Source organism: Aythya fuligula, chromosome 6 (assembly GCF_009819795.1).
Source record: "Aythya fuligula isolate bAytFul2 chromosome 6, bAytFul2.pri, whole genome shotgun sequence".
NCBI classification, from domain to species: domain Eukaryota; kingdom Metazoa; phylum Chordata; class Aves; order Anseriformes; family Anatidae; genus Aythya; species Aythya fuligula.
In genome coordinates this window covers 722,743-737,882 of record NC_045564.1, presented here as the reverse complement: position 1 = coordinate 737,882, position 15,140 = coordinate 722,743, and the positions used below count along the sequence as shown (strand labels likewise).

The 15,140-nt window shown below is 37.5% G+C and overlaps 1 protein-coding gene across 1 annotated transcript in view; it reads right to left on the bottom strand.

Moving 5' to 3' along the window:
- Window positions 1–14,761, bottom strand: part of SATB2 (SATB homeobox 2) — an 80,572-nt gene extending 65,811 nt beyond the window's left edge. Inside the window, exons 1-3 of the mRNA XM_032190624.1 lie at window positions 14,640–14,761; window positions 12,378–12,501; window positions 7,477–7,579 (exon numbers count right to left, since the gene is read on the bottom strand). Coding sequence (XP_032046515.1) covers window positions 7,477–7,579; window positions 12,378–12,501; window positions 14,640–14,689 — 277 coding nt within the window. The 5' untranslated portion in view covers window positions 14,690–14,761. The remainder of the gene's footprint in view (window positions 1–7,476; window positions 7,580–12,377; window positions 12,502–14,639) is intronic.
- Window positions 14,762–15,140: the final 379 nt, after the last annotated feature.

The window sequence follows — 15,140 nt, the reverse complement described above, 5'->3', positions numbered from 1 at the left end:
TTTGGAGACCACAAAGTCTAATGTATAAATATTGGTCGTGTAAAATGGAAAAGGAGAATTAGGGGAAACATTACTCAGAACTGACAGAAATGACATGGCATACTGGTTTAGATGGACTAATTGTCTCATCTGATATAAAATTATCTTGCTCCCTGTCACAGTACTGTGATGGAAGTCTGTCCCACTATTTAAGTACTAACCTTTCATGGACACCTCAAGAAGGAGGTGCAAATTGCCTAGAAAACCCAGACAACTGTGCAGTCCCTCTGGGAGATACGTACACATCCCTTCCTGACTCATAATATCAGAGATGATGAAAGGAATGAGACAGAACACAAACATCATTAAGACAGACACATAAACCCTTCAGATACTAGGAATGAACAGAATTCAACTCTGTTGTAGTGACAGAATAGATTATGTATACTATGAAAGCCACATGATGAGAGACAGTCACATCGCAGCTTTCACACCAGGAAAGCTTATGACTGTGTCTAAGCTTCAGGTCTTCCTCCCTTTCCAATCTAATCTCTACTAGTTCTTACTTTCAACAAAATTTTATTTTGAAATAACATGTTGTTTGTTCAAAATATTTTTTACATATCAAGGAAAAATTATTTTGAAATTCTAGAGATTTTTAAAAAAGTATTTGCTTTTAAAAATGAAGAAGACCGTTCTATATTCACTAAGAAAACAAAAGTGGCTGGACAGAAGTCGCAGCCTCAGTGCACAACCGGTCCTCACTGAGAATAACACTGTGCTTGGAACAGGAGACATTTTAAAACCATTAAGTTGAGAGAATGAGGTTACCTGAGCAGTGTCAGTTGGTATCCCTGAATTAAAAAGAAAAAAAAAAAAAGGAATAAAATCAAGTAGTCATAAGAAACTTCTGCATGGCAGGGACAAAATAGAGGGGACGAATGGCTGGGCAGTTTTTCTACAGAAATGCTTCCAACCTCTGTTGTACTGACATATGTTCCCTGCAGCAGCAATATCTGCAGCTCCAGCCACATGCATGCACATGAGATGGCATTCAGATAATTGACATATCCTCCTGCCGTGACACATCTACTATTAAGAGTGAGAGCCACTGATCCAAAAAAGCCACAAGAAATTAAAGACATTTTGCAAAGCTGAAATTTATACATGCATTTAATTTAGAGAAAAGTTAAGCTTAAGAAGAAGAAGAAAAAAAAAAAAAGGCATCTCTTTTAATTCTCTTTATACAGAGGAATAGCCAAGAGAGCCACAATTCATAGAGCTCCTGGAACACACTGCAGTGGGTAAATTGTTTTTTAACAATATGCACACACAAATCCCCCAAACTGGTACTTAACATCAGGGACAAGACTGGAATACAAAATTCTAATGCGGGTGGAGAAACTGGTAGTCAACTCTAACTCCTGCTGAAATGTGCCAAGTTTAAGCTTTTATTTAGAGAGAGATTCTACTTTTTCCTCATGTCTAGTACAAATCAAGGAACTTTTCTCCCTATAAAACAGCACAGCAGTCTACAGACTGTAAGAATGTACTCGAGTCAGAAACAATCTTTAGGTCCTTTTTGTGATCGAGATGCTGAAATGCTTGCCTGTGAATTATTCTATTTTCTTACCATTTTCTGTAAGAAAGTGAGGAAAGTGCTATTTTTAGTGAAATAAAAACAGTCAGGAGTATAAAAGCAAGCAAAGCAAAAATTACAGTAATGTCAAGAGCCACACAGCTGACCTAAATGACCCTATCTGGTTTAGTGCCAGAGCTGCAACTAATATCCAAATAGCACATGAAATTATCTCCTCTTAAAAAAATTAACATTTCTGCCTCAACTGGTAACTGGTTAGTTAAAAAGGTTAAAGGTCAAGATCTCTCTGTATATGTATATACATACATATATATACACATACACACATAACTAAAAACACCTATTAACATACACATATGCATGTATCAATAAATAGGTTATTTTTAAAGGTTAAACACATTGCATGATAATAATCTGGTGTGTCTTTTCATGGGGCTTCTGCAACATCTGCTTCAGAGGAACAATTCAAAACTATTCATCAAAGCACATAATGAATATTTTCACCAGACTCACACTGGCATTATCACCACGCTGCAATCCTAGGCTCCTTCAGCCTAGAAACAACAAAGCTGGGAACCCGTCTGAACCCTATTTCTAACCTCTGTTAACCTAGAATGGCGTCTAGAACACAGTAAAAGAAAAGCACATTGCTCTGTCTATCCCTTATGGGAAGTAAGCAAACATACTTTCAAGAATGAAACAGCACACAACAACAATCAGTAATACTGGAAAAAACAAAGAGCAGCCAAAGCAGATTCTCTATTTAAGGAAGCTATAAAAGCTTATTCTTATGGAAGCTGGTTCCAGATCTATTGAAATAGAAATAACTGAGCCCTCCTCCTTTAAACAGAAGAGACTCATCATTCCACAAAAACTTTGAGACAGCCACAGTCTCAAAACTCACATCCACTGAAAGCTATATTTTGACAGCCACTGATGGCAGGAGCAAAAAAATGAACTGTTCTTAATACGCAGACAAAGAAAATATGTCTTTTTATTTTTAAGTTCACAGTATTTTTATTTCTGCCCTCTGCCTTCCTAACTTCCTCCCACCAAGCTAAGCTGTGTCATCAGGCAAAAAGAAAAGATTCACACAAGTTAAGAGTTTCAGTTGTGAAAGAATTCTGATACAGTGATAGTCCTTCTGATAAAAATAGAATGCATGACACTTGGGAAGTGAAATATCTATTGAGAAATAGAGCTAAAAAATATTTGAAATGCTATGAACCCAAAATACTGGGTAATGAGTAGGTAACTGGTACAAGTTTTATCTCTTGACAGTGACCTGAGTTGCATGGCAAAGTTCTGGCATAGTTCTCTCCATATAGAACTGTGTGTATACAGTTACTTACAAGGTCTTATTTTTATTTGCATATCTATTTGTTAATCTAATGAAGAACTAATGCAAGCCTTTTAAACATCATATAACCACGCACAAAAGGTTTGGTGGCACTCTGGCTCTGACAATGGTTTTCCGACTGTCCGTGGTCATGTCATTACGCTCCTTTCTGCCCCAATTTCTCCACCTGTAAAATGGAGGTAATGATAGTGAAAAGCATTTTTTTTTTTTTTTTTTGACAGACACTGAACCACCACTGGGTGTAAAGCTTACATTTTATTATTGTTTTCCTTCTAAGAAAGATTAAGCCAGTTATTCAAATCCTGAATTTCAACAATGTCAAATACCTTCTCCCAGCTTTAGGAAGTTCGGCATCTTGAGAAACCAAAGACATGGTTTTCAGATTGAGAGGACCATCCCTGTGGGACTGGGCAGCAGGAAGACAGCTTGAGAATCAGTGGACTAAGCCACTGCTGTACACTTATCATTACAGTAATAGTATGTAGCCTTTATTAAAAAAGGTGAAGTGTGATTCTTCATTCAAGTAGGTTTAAACATACCTAAGCCCTGTCATGTACACAACTGTGTACCAAAAGGTCATGCATCCCTCAAAAAGATGAAAAAAAAAAAAAAGAAAAAAGAAAAGAAAGTTTTTTTTTTTTTAAAAAAAAAGGCTTTGCACAGTAATATTACATTTATTCATGGTGTATATTCTGAACAATGCAAACTAGATAGCTTAATTACTGCCCCAAATGATTACACAGGTCCACAGGGGGAAGAGAAAGTTCACGGAAGAACTGTAAGCTTCTTGTTTCCCAACTTCTATATATTTTCCATTAGAACTGTGTAAATGTAATCTCTTTTTCAAATACACGTGTATTCCAAGCAGACTGAAAAGAGTGGACATGCTGTTAGAAATTCACTCATGTCCTTGCACGTATACCCAGTGGTAGGCTCTGAGCCAGGAGGAGACAAAAAAGTCTCCATCCTCACACCAGCAAATTGCAGGATCTGTCTGTATACTAACTCTCGTGCCACTGAGTAAACTGTGAACGTCTTAAAACCTTAAGGGGCTGGGGTGGGAGAAAAAATTCAAGCAGAATTTTATTCCAGCATGGTCTTGTCACAAGACAAAATTACCATGCTGAGCTGAACTAACTGAAAACTTTTTTTTAAATTACAAGCATAAATAGTTTAGCTGTCTTTTCGGTGAGTTCAACAGAATGCACACTGAGAATGTTTACTTGAGATTTCATACAATTCCATTTGTATATAGTTTTTACATCTGTTGCTAATGATATCAAATTATTGATTGTTCACTTTCTTATATTTATTTAAACATTAACTATGTACTCCGCAACCTGATGCTTTGCTTTTCTTTTTTCCAGAGAACTTTTTATTTTTGCATGGCTTCAGTTGTAATTACTTTGATCTTCCAGAGTGTATAATTATTTTAGTGTTTATTTATTTCTATGAGAAAGGAAAAAAGTTTGACCTAGGAGATCTATATGTGGCAATTTGTAACAGAATCACATAGCTTATGTTTAGGAAATCATGGTTTTGATTAAGAAGCAACCATTTAGTTCCCACTGTTTTATTAAAACTGACATTAGCAGATAATAGGAAACACATTTAACACTGTAGGCTGCATTTAGTTTGTAACGTCAATAAAGTTATTTTGAAGCGCCTTCCTATTTTGCACTTACCACAGCTCATGTGAATTGTTTTTTGCTTTTACTTTCTAATAAACCAGCTCTAGACTTACACATGGATATGGATGCTGGTCTCAGTGACTCTAAATTAGTTTTATCTAATCTATCCAGATTATCCAAAAGTGAATTGTTGCATCATCTATGCACCATTACAGAAAAATTAAGGTTTTGTTTTGTTTTGTTTTTATTAAAGGAATATGTGATAACTGAAGCATGTAAGTCACTGATTTTGCATACTAACTGAACTGTCCTGTAGAAATATCTGGCTACGGAGAAGAAACAAAACATCTTGAAAAGAGAGATGATGAGAAATTGAAACTGCCCAAAGAAGTGCAGAAGCCTTCCTGTTGCCAGGGGGTCTAGATTACTGCCGTGAAGATCCATGGCTGTTTTTTCTTCATGCACCAATCTACCTGCTATAGATTCTTTGTTTTCTCTTCCACTCATATGGCTGATGAATCAACACGACTTGAACTGCTTTATAGCAGCTTGTGTTTACTTCACACATACCTTAACCTTCCTTTTCCTCCTCCTACTAACACACACACACACACACACACACACACACACACACACACACACACTTCCAAACAGCAACGACTGGCTGTCTCTTTGCAGAGACTCTGCACATATGCAGAGTTATCTGGTAAACTCTTCAGGTTTGGATCCTTGACCTATTGATTGAGGTCTCATTCTGCTTTTACAGCACTTAACAATTTAACTGTGCACTTACTAAGTAAAAAAATAAAATAAAATAAAATAAAATAAAATAAAATAAAATAAAATAAAATAAAATAAAATAAAATAAAATAAAATAAAATAAAATAAAATAAAATAAAATAAAATAAAATAAAATAAAATGTAAAAGCGTAAAGAATTCAATGCCCTAAGAATAGAAGAAAGTGTAAGCCAGCAGTGTGCACTCAGAAGCTGTAGTGGCATCTCTACAGTGAAGAACACTACAGTTAAGAGCTTCCAGTGCCTCTGCAACTGGCATTACACCCTTGCCCAGTTTGGAAAAAAAGAAAAAAAGGAAAAAAAAGGAAAGAAAGAAAAAAGCCCATCTCTCTTCTCCTAGAATGGCAAGTAAAAGCGAACGGTGATGACCTTGAAGCTGTTTGATTCCTTTGATTGTTTTTTAACCAAGAGGATATGTTAGAGCACTTCAAATAAAATTCTTTTATTAATAGATGCCATTTAGAGAAAAGAAACACTTCTGCATAACACAACCGCAATTTAGAGAGAGAAGAAACTATCCAGTTTATCTGGCACCAGGGTAACCATGAACTAAAATTTCCAATCAACATTTTTACTTCTAGCCTAAACCATTTTAACAGGTGAAAAGCAACACCTCCATTTCCTCATCTTCGTTGTTATCCCACTTCTGCCTGAACAATATTCCTTCCATCCCCAGGTAATTTTACTATAAAACATTCCTTTTATTTTTTGCCTAGTGAAAATCTATCACTACACAACCAAAGCCTGGGAATCCTACAGGTATGTGTCACATGAGCCAGATGGATATCAGAGGAAAGACAGATGCCTCAGAACTTATTCTGATATTTTACGCAATTATGTTTCATGTGTTCCTAATTTGAGAAGCAGACTCTTTATGGTATTGTTATGCTGATTTCTGCTCTATCCTATGGAAACTAAAGCTAACTTTCCTATCTCATGTATGACAGCTTTTTATGAGAAAAAGATTGTAGACTATTTTTGAAAGATGCTGATCTTCACGTAACTAAAAATATAATAGCTTCTCAAGAAGAACAGGACGTTACTGTATTTCTGCATAAGGCCTGTGAATCGTGTTATTATTTTCCTGGCCACTGAAAGGATCACAGACAAAAACAACAAAAATAGACGTTACCTTCAGACAATGAACCCTCCCCTTCAGTGGTGTAACAAAGAGAAAAACTTAAAAAACAAAGGAACAAAAAAACTAACATAGGGTAACGCTAATCTCCAGGGGTGACAGTCATTTGTAAAATGAGGAGGCAATTAGTACTGTAGAAAAGCTTTTGACTATTGCTAAACTTGTGCTAAAATGACATACGTTTTAAAACAAACAACAACAAAAAAGTCCAGTACACACACACACACAAGTCCCTTCCCAAAGGAAAGGATGAATAAAAGAACAAACTACACATGATTTATGCACGTCACATCACTTTGGGTACTACTGGAAGGTGATCACACATTTCAATGGTGAGAGCAGTATGAACATAGGTAGAATAATTTTTACCACCTCAGGCATTTTACTGCCAACAAACTAATACAATTTCGTTGTAGAAATAATTTAAACAATGGACTATTTTCATCTTAACTTCAGTGGGTGCAGCAGCATACATTATTTAGTAATGTCTCCTAACAATTGTGTACTAAATGCTCCACTGTTATCCAGATTCTACATGACAAAATATGTCAGGAATGCCAGAATGCTTAGCAGTATTTAAAACAGAGAGCAAGGACACATGAAAGACAAGGTTTTAAGGTTTCATGAATATAATGCAACTAAGGTAATTTACACAGCAATCTAACTTTTTAATTCTGAGCTACTAGAACACTTCTTTTTTTCAAAACATTTTAGTTTAATTCAAAACACAGTTGATCTTTCAGCACAACTAAATGGGATATTAGAAGCATGTATTAAGAGGCCTATGTCTTCACGCTAGCCTTGTTTGTAAAGTATCAGATTAAATTTCAAATGTGCTCTGACTGTGTCCTATTTGTAGACAAATTCACTAATATTATTAAAGCTTATTATCACTTTTACTTAAAGCAAATAATCACAAACTGTCAGCAGAAGGTAAAGAACTTAGAAAGTTAGAAAAAAATCAATTTACCTTTAATCTTCTTGTACTTTTTGTACCATCTCCCAAACTCCTGGCACTTGGTTGCTGAAACATTGGCATAGTATGTACTATTTACAATGGATGAAATCATACTCTGGAAATACAGAAAAAAAGACAAAAGTGATTTTAAAATATCTTGCATAATTAGAATTTTTTCCAGGGTAAGTGAATGACATGCAAGTGCATTGCATGTCATCCATTTTTGCCTTTAAAACCAAAAAGCAGTGTCTGATGAGTACACAAAATTGGTTTTATTCTCCATTGTAAATACCCAAACATAATTACTCTGGTTCACTTATAAAGCAAAAAAGATGCAGTACCAACCTCGACTGAAACCTGCAGCACCAGCCGGAGGTGGGGACAGTTCTACTTTAATTTGTCCTTGTGATTTTACAATATCTAAACTTTGGCTGCATAGCAAAAGTTGGTGCCATGCTGGTGAACACATGCTCACTGCACCCGGGTGAGAACAAATATGATTTAGGCACCAGATCCTAAAGGTAAGATTAGATGCTTCAGCATGCATAATCCAAATAACGCTTTTCAGATGTCTCTGTTCTGCTTCCAAATGCAGCGAGACCACACAGCCAAGAATGAGGGAACATCCGTGCTACTCACTACAGAACAATAGTTAGGCAAATAAGTTAAATTAATGTAATTTATAGAAACATGTGATTAGCCCTTGTGTGAAAAATCACCCATAAGAGAAATTAACAGTGCTATTCAGGGTGAAAGTAACTATGCATACTATAATAGAGAACAGCCAGAAACCACAACAAAGATGAACAAAACTGAAGTATCACTTGCTTAACCACTGCCACTCTCTCCGCTCTTTGTGAATTCCCTTTAAGTGACTCTCATTGCAAGCCAACTGGAAGCAGAGAGGAACAGAGCTGTTCTGTAGCACCTGATACCCGTAAAATGGATACTTTATATGTGGGATGTTTCTGCCCATAGGGTGAGAAAGACTCTGGTTACTGGCAGTTCTTCTTTTTTTTTTTTTTCCTTCCTTCTTCCATTCTGAAAAGGAGGCATCTTTTTAGAAACAACATTTTGCTTTTCCCTCCTTAACTCTTCCAGGGTCAAATCACTCCCAGCTTGTATATGAGCTCAAGCAAGGAAATGCAATCTAACACCACTAACACACAGGAGCCAAAGCACCTTCTCCAGAAATCAGTTTTCTTCTGTCTTCCTTCTTCACTTAATAACAAAGCTAAGAAAAAAACACTGGCACATTGCACGACCTTTGTGCACAGAGATGAAATAACTAGCATGACCTCATGACTAAAACAAGCTATTTACCGTAGGTTCAAGCTCTGGCCCACAGGCTCCTGCAGGGTCTTGAGCAAAATGGGATCTACGCCATCTCTGTAAAGCTATGAAGCTTACATGTTGGCTTCCTCAATTTTAACAATGTTTTAAAAACAAAAACATCCCCTCTTCCCTCCCAGATTTATCTATCCTTATAACAATTCACTGCAGTGTCATGCAACTCCAGTTGCTCCTCAGTCCTGAGCCTGGGGGACTTAAAACACAATGTGAGCAAAACTGAGAGACTTAAGTTTACTGATTGGTGCAGGCTGGTATGATTCTTCAACACGTAATTTCACTTTTAGTAAAGAGGATCTTGTGCCTTTGCACTTTAACTTTTCCACTTAAAAGCTGCTCTGGTGCAGTGCAGTAGATCTGGAAAGCTATAAAGTCAGAGCCTTTTTAAGTGGCAACTTCAATTTCTAAAACCGAGATTCAATTTTCTAATTAAAATCAATATTTTGAGACATAAACCTAGCATTGTGGTAGTCAGCAACAATTCGTTCCCCATAAATCCTCCCTTGTTCTGAATCACTTTAATAAGCAGTAGTATTCTGAAAGCACGGTACAGTGCTAGCCTCTGCTAAGGAAGGATTTTGAACAAAGTTGAGCTAACTTCCTTTTTTTTTAATGTCACTTTAGTTACATTTCCAGTCACTTAGGGAAGGTGGGAAAATTGTTTAGGTCTATCTACATAACAACCTGGCTTTGCTGGTTTTCTTCCCCAAATCCTCTAGCTCTACAATAAATTGACATTACTGAAAATGTAGGGCTATTAAGTATCATGGAATATATTAACCCATTAACCTTTATTTGAGAAAGCAAAGCTTAAGCTAAATAGTAAATTTAAGCAGTAAATCAACCACTGGCAAAAAATCTCAGGACAGATTCTGTTCAGCGGTTTGACAATACAGCAGAGGAAAGAACCGTAACAACTTTTAGACTACTAAAAAAAAACCAACAAACAACCCTCATTATTAAATTAAAAGGAATCCTAGGGGTATTTTTGTCAGTAATCTTGATGAGTATGCAAAAAGGGAATACATATCCAGAAGAGAGTGGCAAAAACAAACAAACACCACTCACTAATTGCAAATTTCAAAATAGTGCATATCTTTCCCGTAAAAATCCTTAATAAAGGAATAGATTATATGAAGCAGCGGATATGTTTGGTGTCGTCAAGACTGCCATCTCAAAGGAAAACTTCTGGGACTTGAACCTGAGAAATATCCACATAAAGAAAATTTGGTGCAGTAAGTTCAAGGAGAAAAATATGCTCACATCCCAAAAAATCTTGCTCCAGCAAGGAGACAAAATACATGGTCAGCATTGAAATGAGTTATATAGTATACAGGAAAGACAGAGGTCTCTATGCAAAGATGGAAATGCTGAAGTAATTGGATTTCCTTCTGCCACACACACTCCCCCAACCTACCCTCTGTCCTCTCAGCTTGGTTAACTGGGATTTATTTGTTTGAACAGCAGCCTTATGCTAAGGGTAGCTAAGCTGCAGCCACATAATACACCTAGCAGAGAAAAAAAAAAAAAAAATTTAAATCAAAGTGAATGATTACATTTCCCATTAGCGGCAATCAGCCCATCTGGGCTGCATGGAGAGCTCATGCACTGAGAAGCAGAGGCGGAGCACCATTGTGGGTGGAAGCGAAAGCTCCCCATGCTGCCCCTTTCCACTTCTGTACTTGAGGCACTGTGAACACATTAATAAGCAGCAGCATTTACTCTGCAGTTCGACTCCTAAGAGACCACTCTGCAATTTGCTGCTGTCAATAATATATTAACCACAAGGGGGTTGTAATGACATTTCACATTTGGCACGATATTTTTCTAAAACTGATTTGGGAGAAGGAATTGTATTAGAGGCATATTCAGATGATGGTAATAGACAGTTCCTATACAACCTTCCATTGTATCTTTTGCATTTTTTGAGCCAAAACAAAAAGAGACTAAAACTTTTTATAGCAATAATAATAATAAATGCTGAATTCTTGCAGTCCTGGTTCAGGGGTTAGTCACTGCTCAAGGTGACCTACAGCTGTGCTTAGAACTCAGCAAGTTTAATTTTCTATCTCTATTTAGCTTTGACCACTAAATAACTACTAGGGCAAGGATTCTTGCTGCTACAGTCCTGCCACCAGTAATCTTGTTAATATCTGTCATACTGATGTTATGGGAAGAACAAACCAACTACAGCATTTCTACCTGGTAGGCTTTGAAACTCAAGTGGGAGGAACAAGACTTAGACAACAAATGAATTTTGCATATGAAATGATGCATAGTTTAGTTATACTGCATATTGAAGAAGACTGGGCAGAGACAACCATACACTGCAATCATCATTAGCTGACCAGATTCCACAGATAATTCTATTTAAAGAAATTACACTTAAACTGTGTGAAAAGAAAAATACTTCCGTATTCAACACACTTATGCTCTGTGCATATCTCGAGTCGCTGCTACTGCTTTAGTAAGTAAGGCAACTTACACAGCTTTTCCTTAACCAGCCTTTCCATTTGTTTTAGATTTGCAGACCTAACATGACTAAGGAAGGTGAGGAACATTTTCTGCTGGAAAGCAATTCCTACCTATTGCAGAGACCTAAATTCTGCTCTGTAACTCACCTCTGTACCCCCATGCTTTCCCTGGAGTTGTAGTCATAAGACAGTGAGGCAAATTTGTGTTGGTTACAGATAGAAAGAATTCTTTTGGTTCACAGAGGCTTTGGATCATGAACTGCAGGATGAGCGTACAGTGTAACACAAGACAGGCAGTTGGATGCAATGGATTTTTAGCAAGCAGGACTTACTGATGTTTTGACTTTTAAAAGATACAACAAACAGATTAACGTAAGATTCTAATTAAGTTTTTAGAAGGTAATATACTTTTTGGTCCTAGCAAAGTTGCTTGGTCTGAGTGATGAAATGTTTTTCTGTTTTTGTGCGAAGCAAGGAGGCTTCAGTCATTAAAACTTTTTGAACCTCTGGTTATGACAATCTGAAGTACAAATAGAGCTCATGATATCTGTAGGAACCTGTCTGTCTTAGACATGACATTACTGTCATATATAAAGCAGTCATGGAGAACGAGACTATGAGTTTTTGTTCCTTTTTAAAAATAATTACATCTATGTTTTTATTGCTGTTCTTTAGAAATTGAGGCACAACTATTAAAAAGGCATACTTTTATATAAGTTGGAAGCTGATGAAAGCTACCTGTGGATCAGTAGGGGAGGCAGGTCCTAGTGGGAAGAAGCTACTCTGAGCTCACCCTTGACAATTGTCAGTCCTATTGAAAAAGCTTCAGAAAAATATCTAGATGAAAACCCTCAGAATAGTTGAATATAAATCAACTAATTCTTAGTTTCCACCTGACAACCCACTAATAAGACCTGGTATACAAATAATATTTTTCATATTAATTAGAATTTTTTCTTTCTAAGGAAAACAAGAAAATGATTCAATATTCATGGAATTGTTTCCCCCTTTACCAAGCCCTTTACTGAACAAATACAAACGTTGGATCTTGGAAATCTGTCTTTCCCTAAACCTGCTAAAAACACTGACCTGTGAGAGAGGGCATTCTTTGGCTAATGTGCTCTGATTCATCTCTTTGAGCAGTTCCTTTAAGGCATTGCGAACTGTGGCGTGGTTCCACTGCTCTGCTGGCAAGTCTTCCAACTTTGAACAACTGTCAAAACAGAAAGCAGAAAGTAGATAGAAACATCATCTTCACAGATGCTTACTCTTTGTGTACAAGAGCCATAGACCTCTAAGCAGTGAGCACAACTTTATTGTTTCCTACTTAGCCAGCTCATCAAGGTATTTCTCTCCTCTTTCCCCTCCCCTCCAAGCCCAGCTCCCAGATGTGAAGTTCAACCAAAAGAATGATAGTACATGGCAGGAATAGCAGTTAATCCTACTATGATACTGTGTGGCATAACCATTTCCTCTGGGAAGGACCTCATAGAGAGCAAAGAAACTCTGTAAAGCAAGCCACAGAACTGGCTGGATAAAGCCATCCTCTCCAAACAAAGATACTCCTGCTGGGATAGAAAAATAAACATATATGCAGCACTGCCACTAACAAAATCACTGCAAAATAAGGGTCCTCACTGTGTGGAGCAGTAGGTCTGAAAAATGAATTTCATTGTATACAGGTTTTTATACTGCCCTCATCACTAAAGTATCTGAGAGCCCTTCAGAAATGCATTAAGCCATATGCCCAACATCTGTCACATGCAGTTCATTCTCACTTTCATTTTACAAGAATTGCACATGTAGTAAACCTTATGTCTTTGTGTGATTTGTGCCTCTTCTAGTTTAACAAGCTCATGGTCTCTGTCTACATACAGGGGGACAGACCAAAAAACATCAAACATCAACATCAAAAAGTTGGGGGAAGCTTGTCATTGCCATTGATGCCTGAGAGACTTAATGCATGCTCTCCAGTCAACTGAGGTGGTCCTGCTTTGTGCCTATAAAGACAGGCTTTACCCTCAGAGCTGAAAAGTTCAGCTGTGCTTGAGAAGTTCAAGTAGTCAATGACTATCTTTATCTCAAAGTCATGGGCTACCTTTTATTTACTCTGCATCTTCAAGCATTTGGAAGATAAAGAATGAGACCTTCATCTTGGGTTGACAACCTCTGTCCTCCAACAGGACAGTAGACTAGGTGGGCTCCTGGTAGCTCATACTTCTGAGGAGATGAGTTATTGCACTCCAGTTTTACAGCAGGTACAGACGTCTAGATGCTTTCACAACTATGCTGCAGAGATGCAGCCTAGGTGAGAGACAGTAACAGCATATAAAACCAAGGAAAGGTCTATAAATGAGAACTGGAAACCCCAAACCCCATCAGAGATAACAGGAAAAAAATCTTGTTAATTGTGAGCTTGTCATTAGTCAGTGAGGAAGCAGCTAGTTTCAAATTCCAAACCGAACTGAACAGTTGGTAGATATGTACCTGCCACCAAAGGATGCTGACAAAATTCACAATGGAACCTTATTTTGTTCTGGTTGAGCTTCCAGGAGCTGTATGCAAATTATTCCAGACTGTCTGTTATTTTCACTTTTCCCCTGAAATCTCCTGGCCAGAAAGCTACAACTGACCATGCAATGTAGGCTTATAAGCACTCCTAGGGAGTGCCATGCACTCCCAGGGACCTGCAACATCTCCTTGCACAGGCATCAGTTGCTATTTGAGAACTCTTCTGAAGAGCAACAGAGGGGTGGGGTGGGCAGGAGTTTTGGAAGGGAGAGCAAGTAAGTATAAGAACATCAGGAGGTTTTGCTTTGCTAGTCAGAACTAGCATTTGGGGAAGGAAAATATTTTCCAAAGGCCAAACAGATCTGCAGTAACAGATCCCTTCTTCATCTTTTTGCTCTTCCACTGGGAAGACCACTGGAGAACAAAGGAAAGTCAAGAAGCTCCTCCCCTCCCCCATCTCAGCTACTGGCAGGAGAAGACCTTGCTTCTCACAATGTAACCCCTGGAAAAAGGCAAGGTGTTTATTTTCTGTATAAAATAAGGCCTCAATAACCCCTTAAATCAGGGATTGTAGCAAACTCTGCCTTTAAAGCCCCGTACCTCTACTTGACTTTCTGTTTCTCTCTCTGCTACCATATTGCTGCTTCAGAAAACACAAAATATCAGTTGGAACATGCACCGATTAGCTGTCAGCTGACCTACCCTTCTCTTCATTTTTCTTTCCCTTTCATCAAAAGACCAGAAATTAATGAAGACAGGATGTGCTAATCTCTATAGTAATACTGTAATCGACAGAGCAGCTCAGAGAATAGACAAGGACAGATGTTCAGAAACACCCACCTTTGTAATTGGATTTTCAATGTCACAACATGATAGACATCTTGTAGCATGTCAGCTACTGTCGCATCTGGTGCATCAGTCACATAACTGAGAGGGAGGGGATTCCACCTCCCAAGCTTGATTATTCCTGAAAAGAAAACAAAACATTCATACTTTACATTTTGCTGTCTGTTTACTAACCCCTTTGATATGCTTGTTTGTTCAGGAGATTCAAGATCTGCCTTGAGGTTTATTCCAATCTTGCTCAAAAAGATGTTTTGTACTGAATCCTGAAGCAAACTATGGGAAACAGTAAGAATAGACTTTAAATTCTTAGCAGAGACTGCTGACATGTTCCTGGCTCTTAAATTACTTCAAGGAAGCACAGGATGCTTCCTCCCGTCACATCTTTCATCATCCTACTAAAGTCTGCTTTTCTAAGTTAGAAGAAGCTTTAAATACTCTGTGGTCCTCTGCAGTCTCCAAAACCCTTCTGTAAATAAATGAATTGGTTTTGACTTG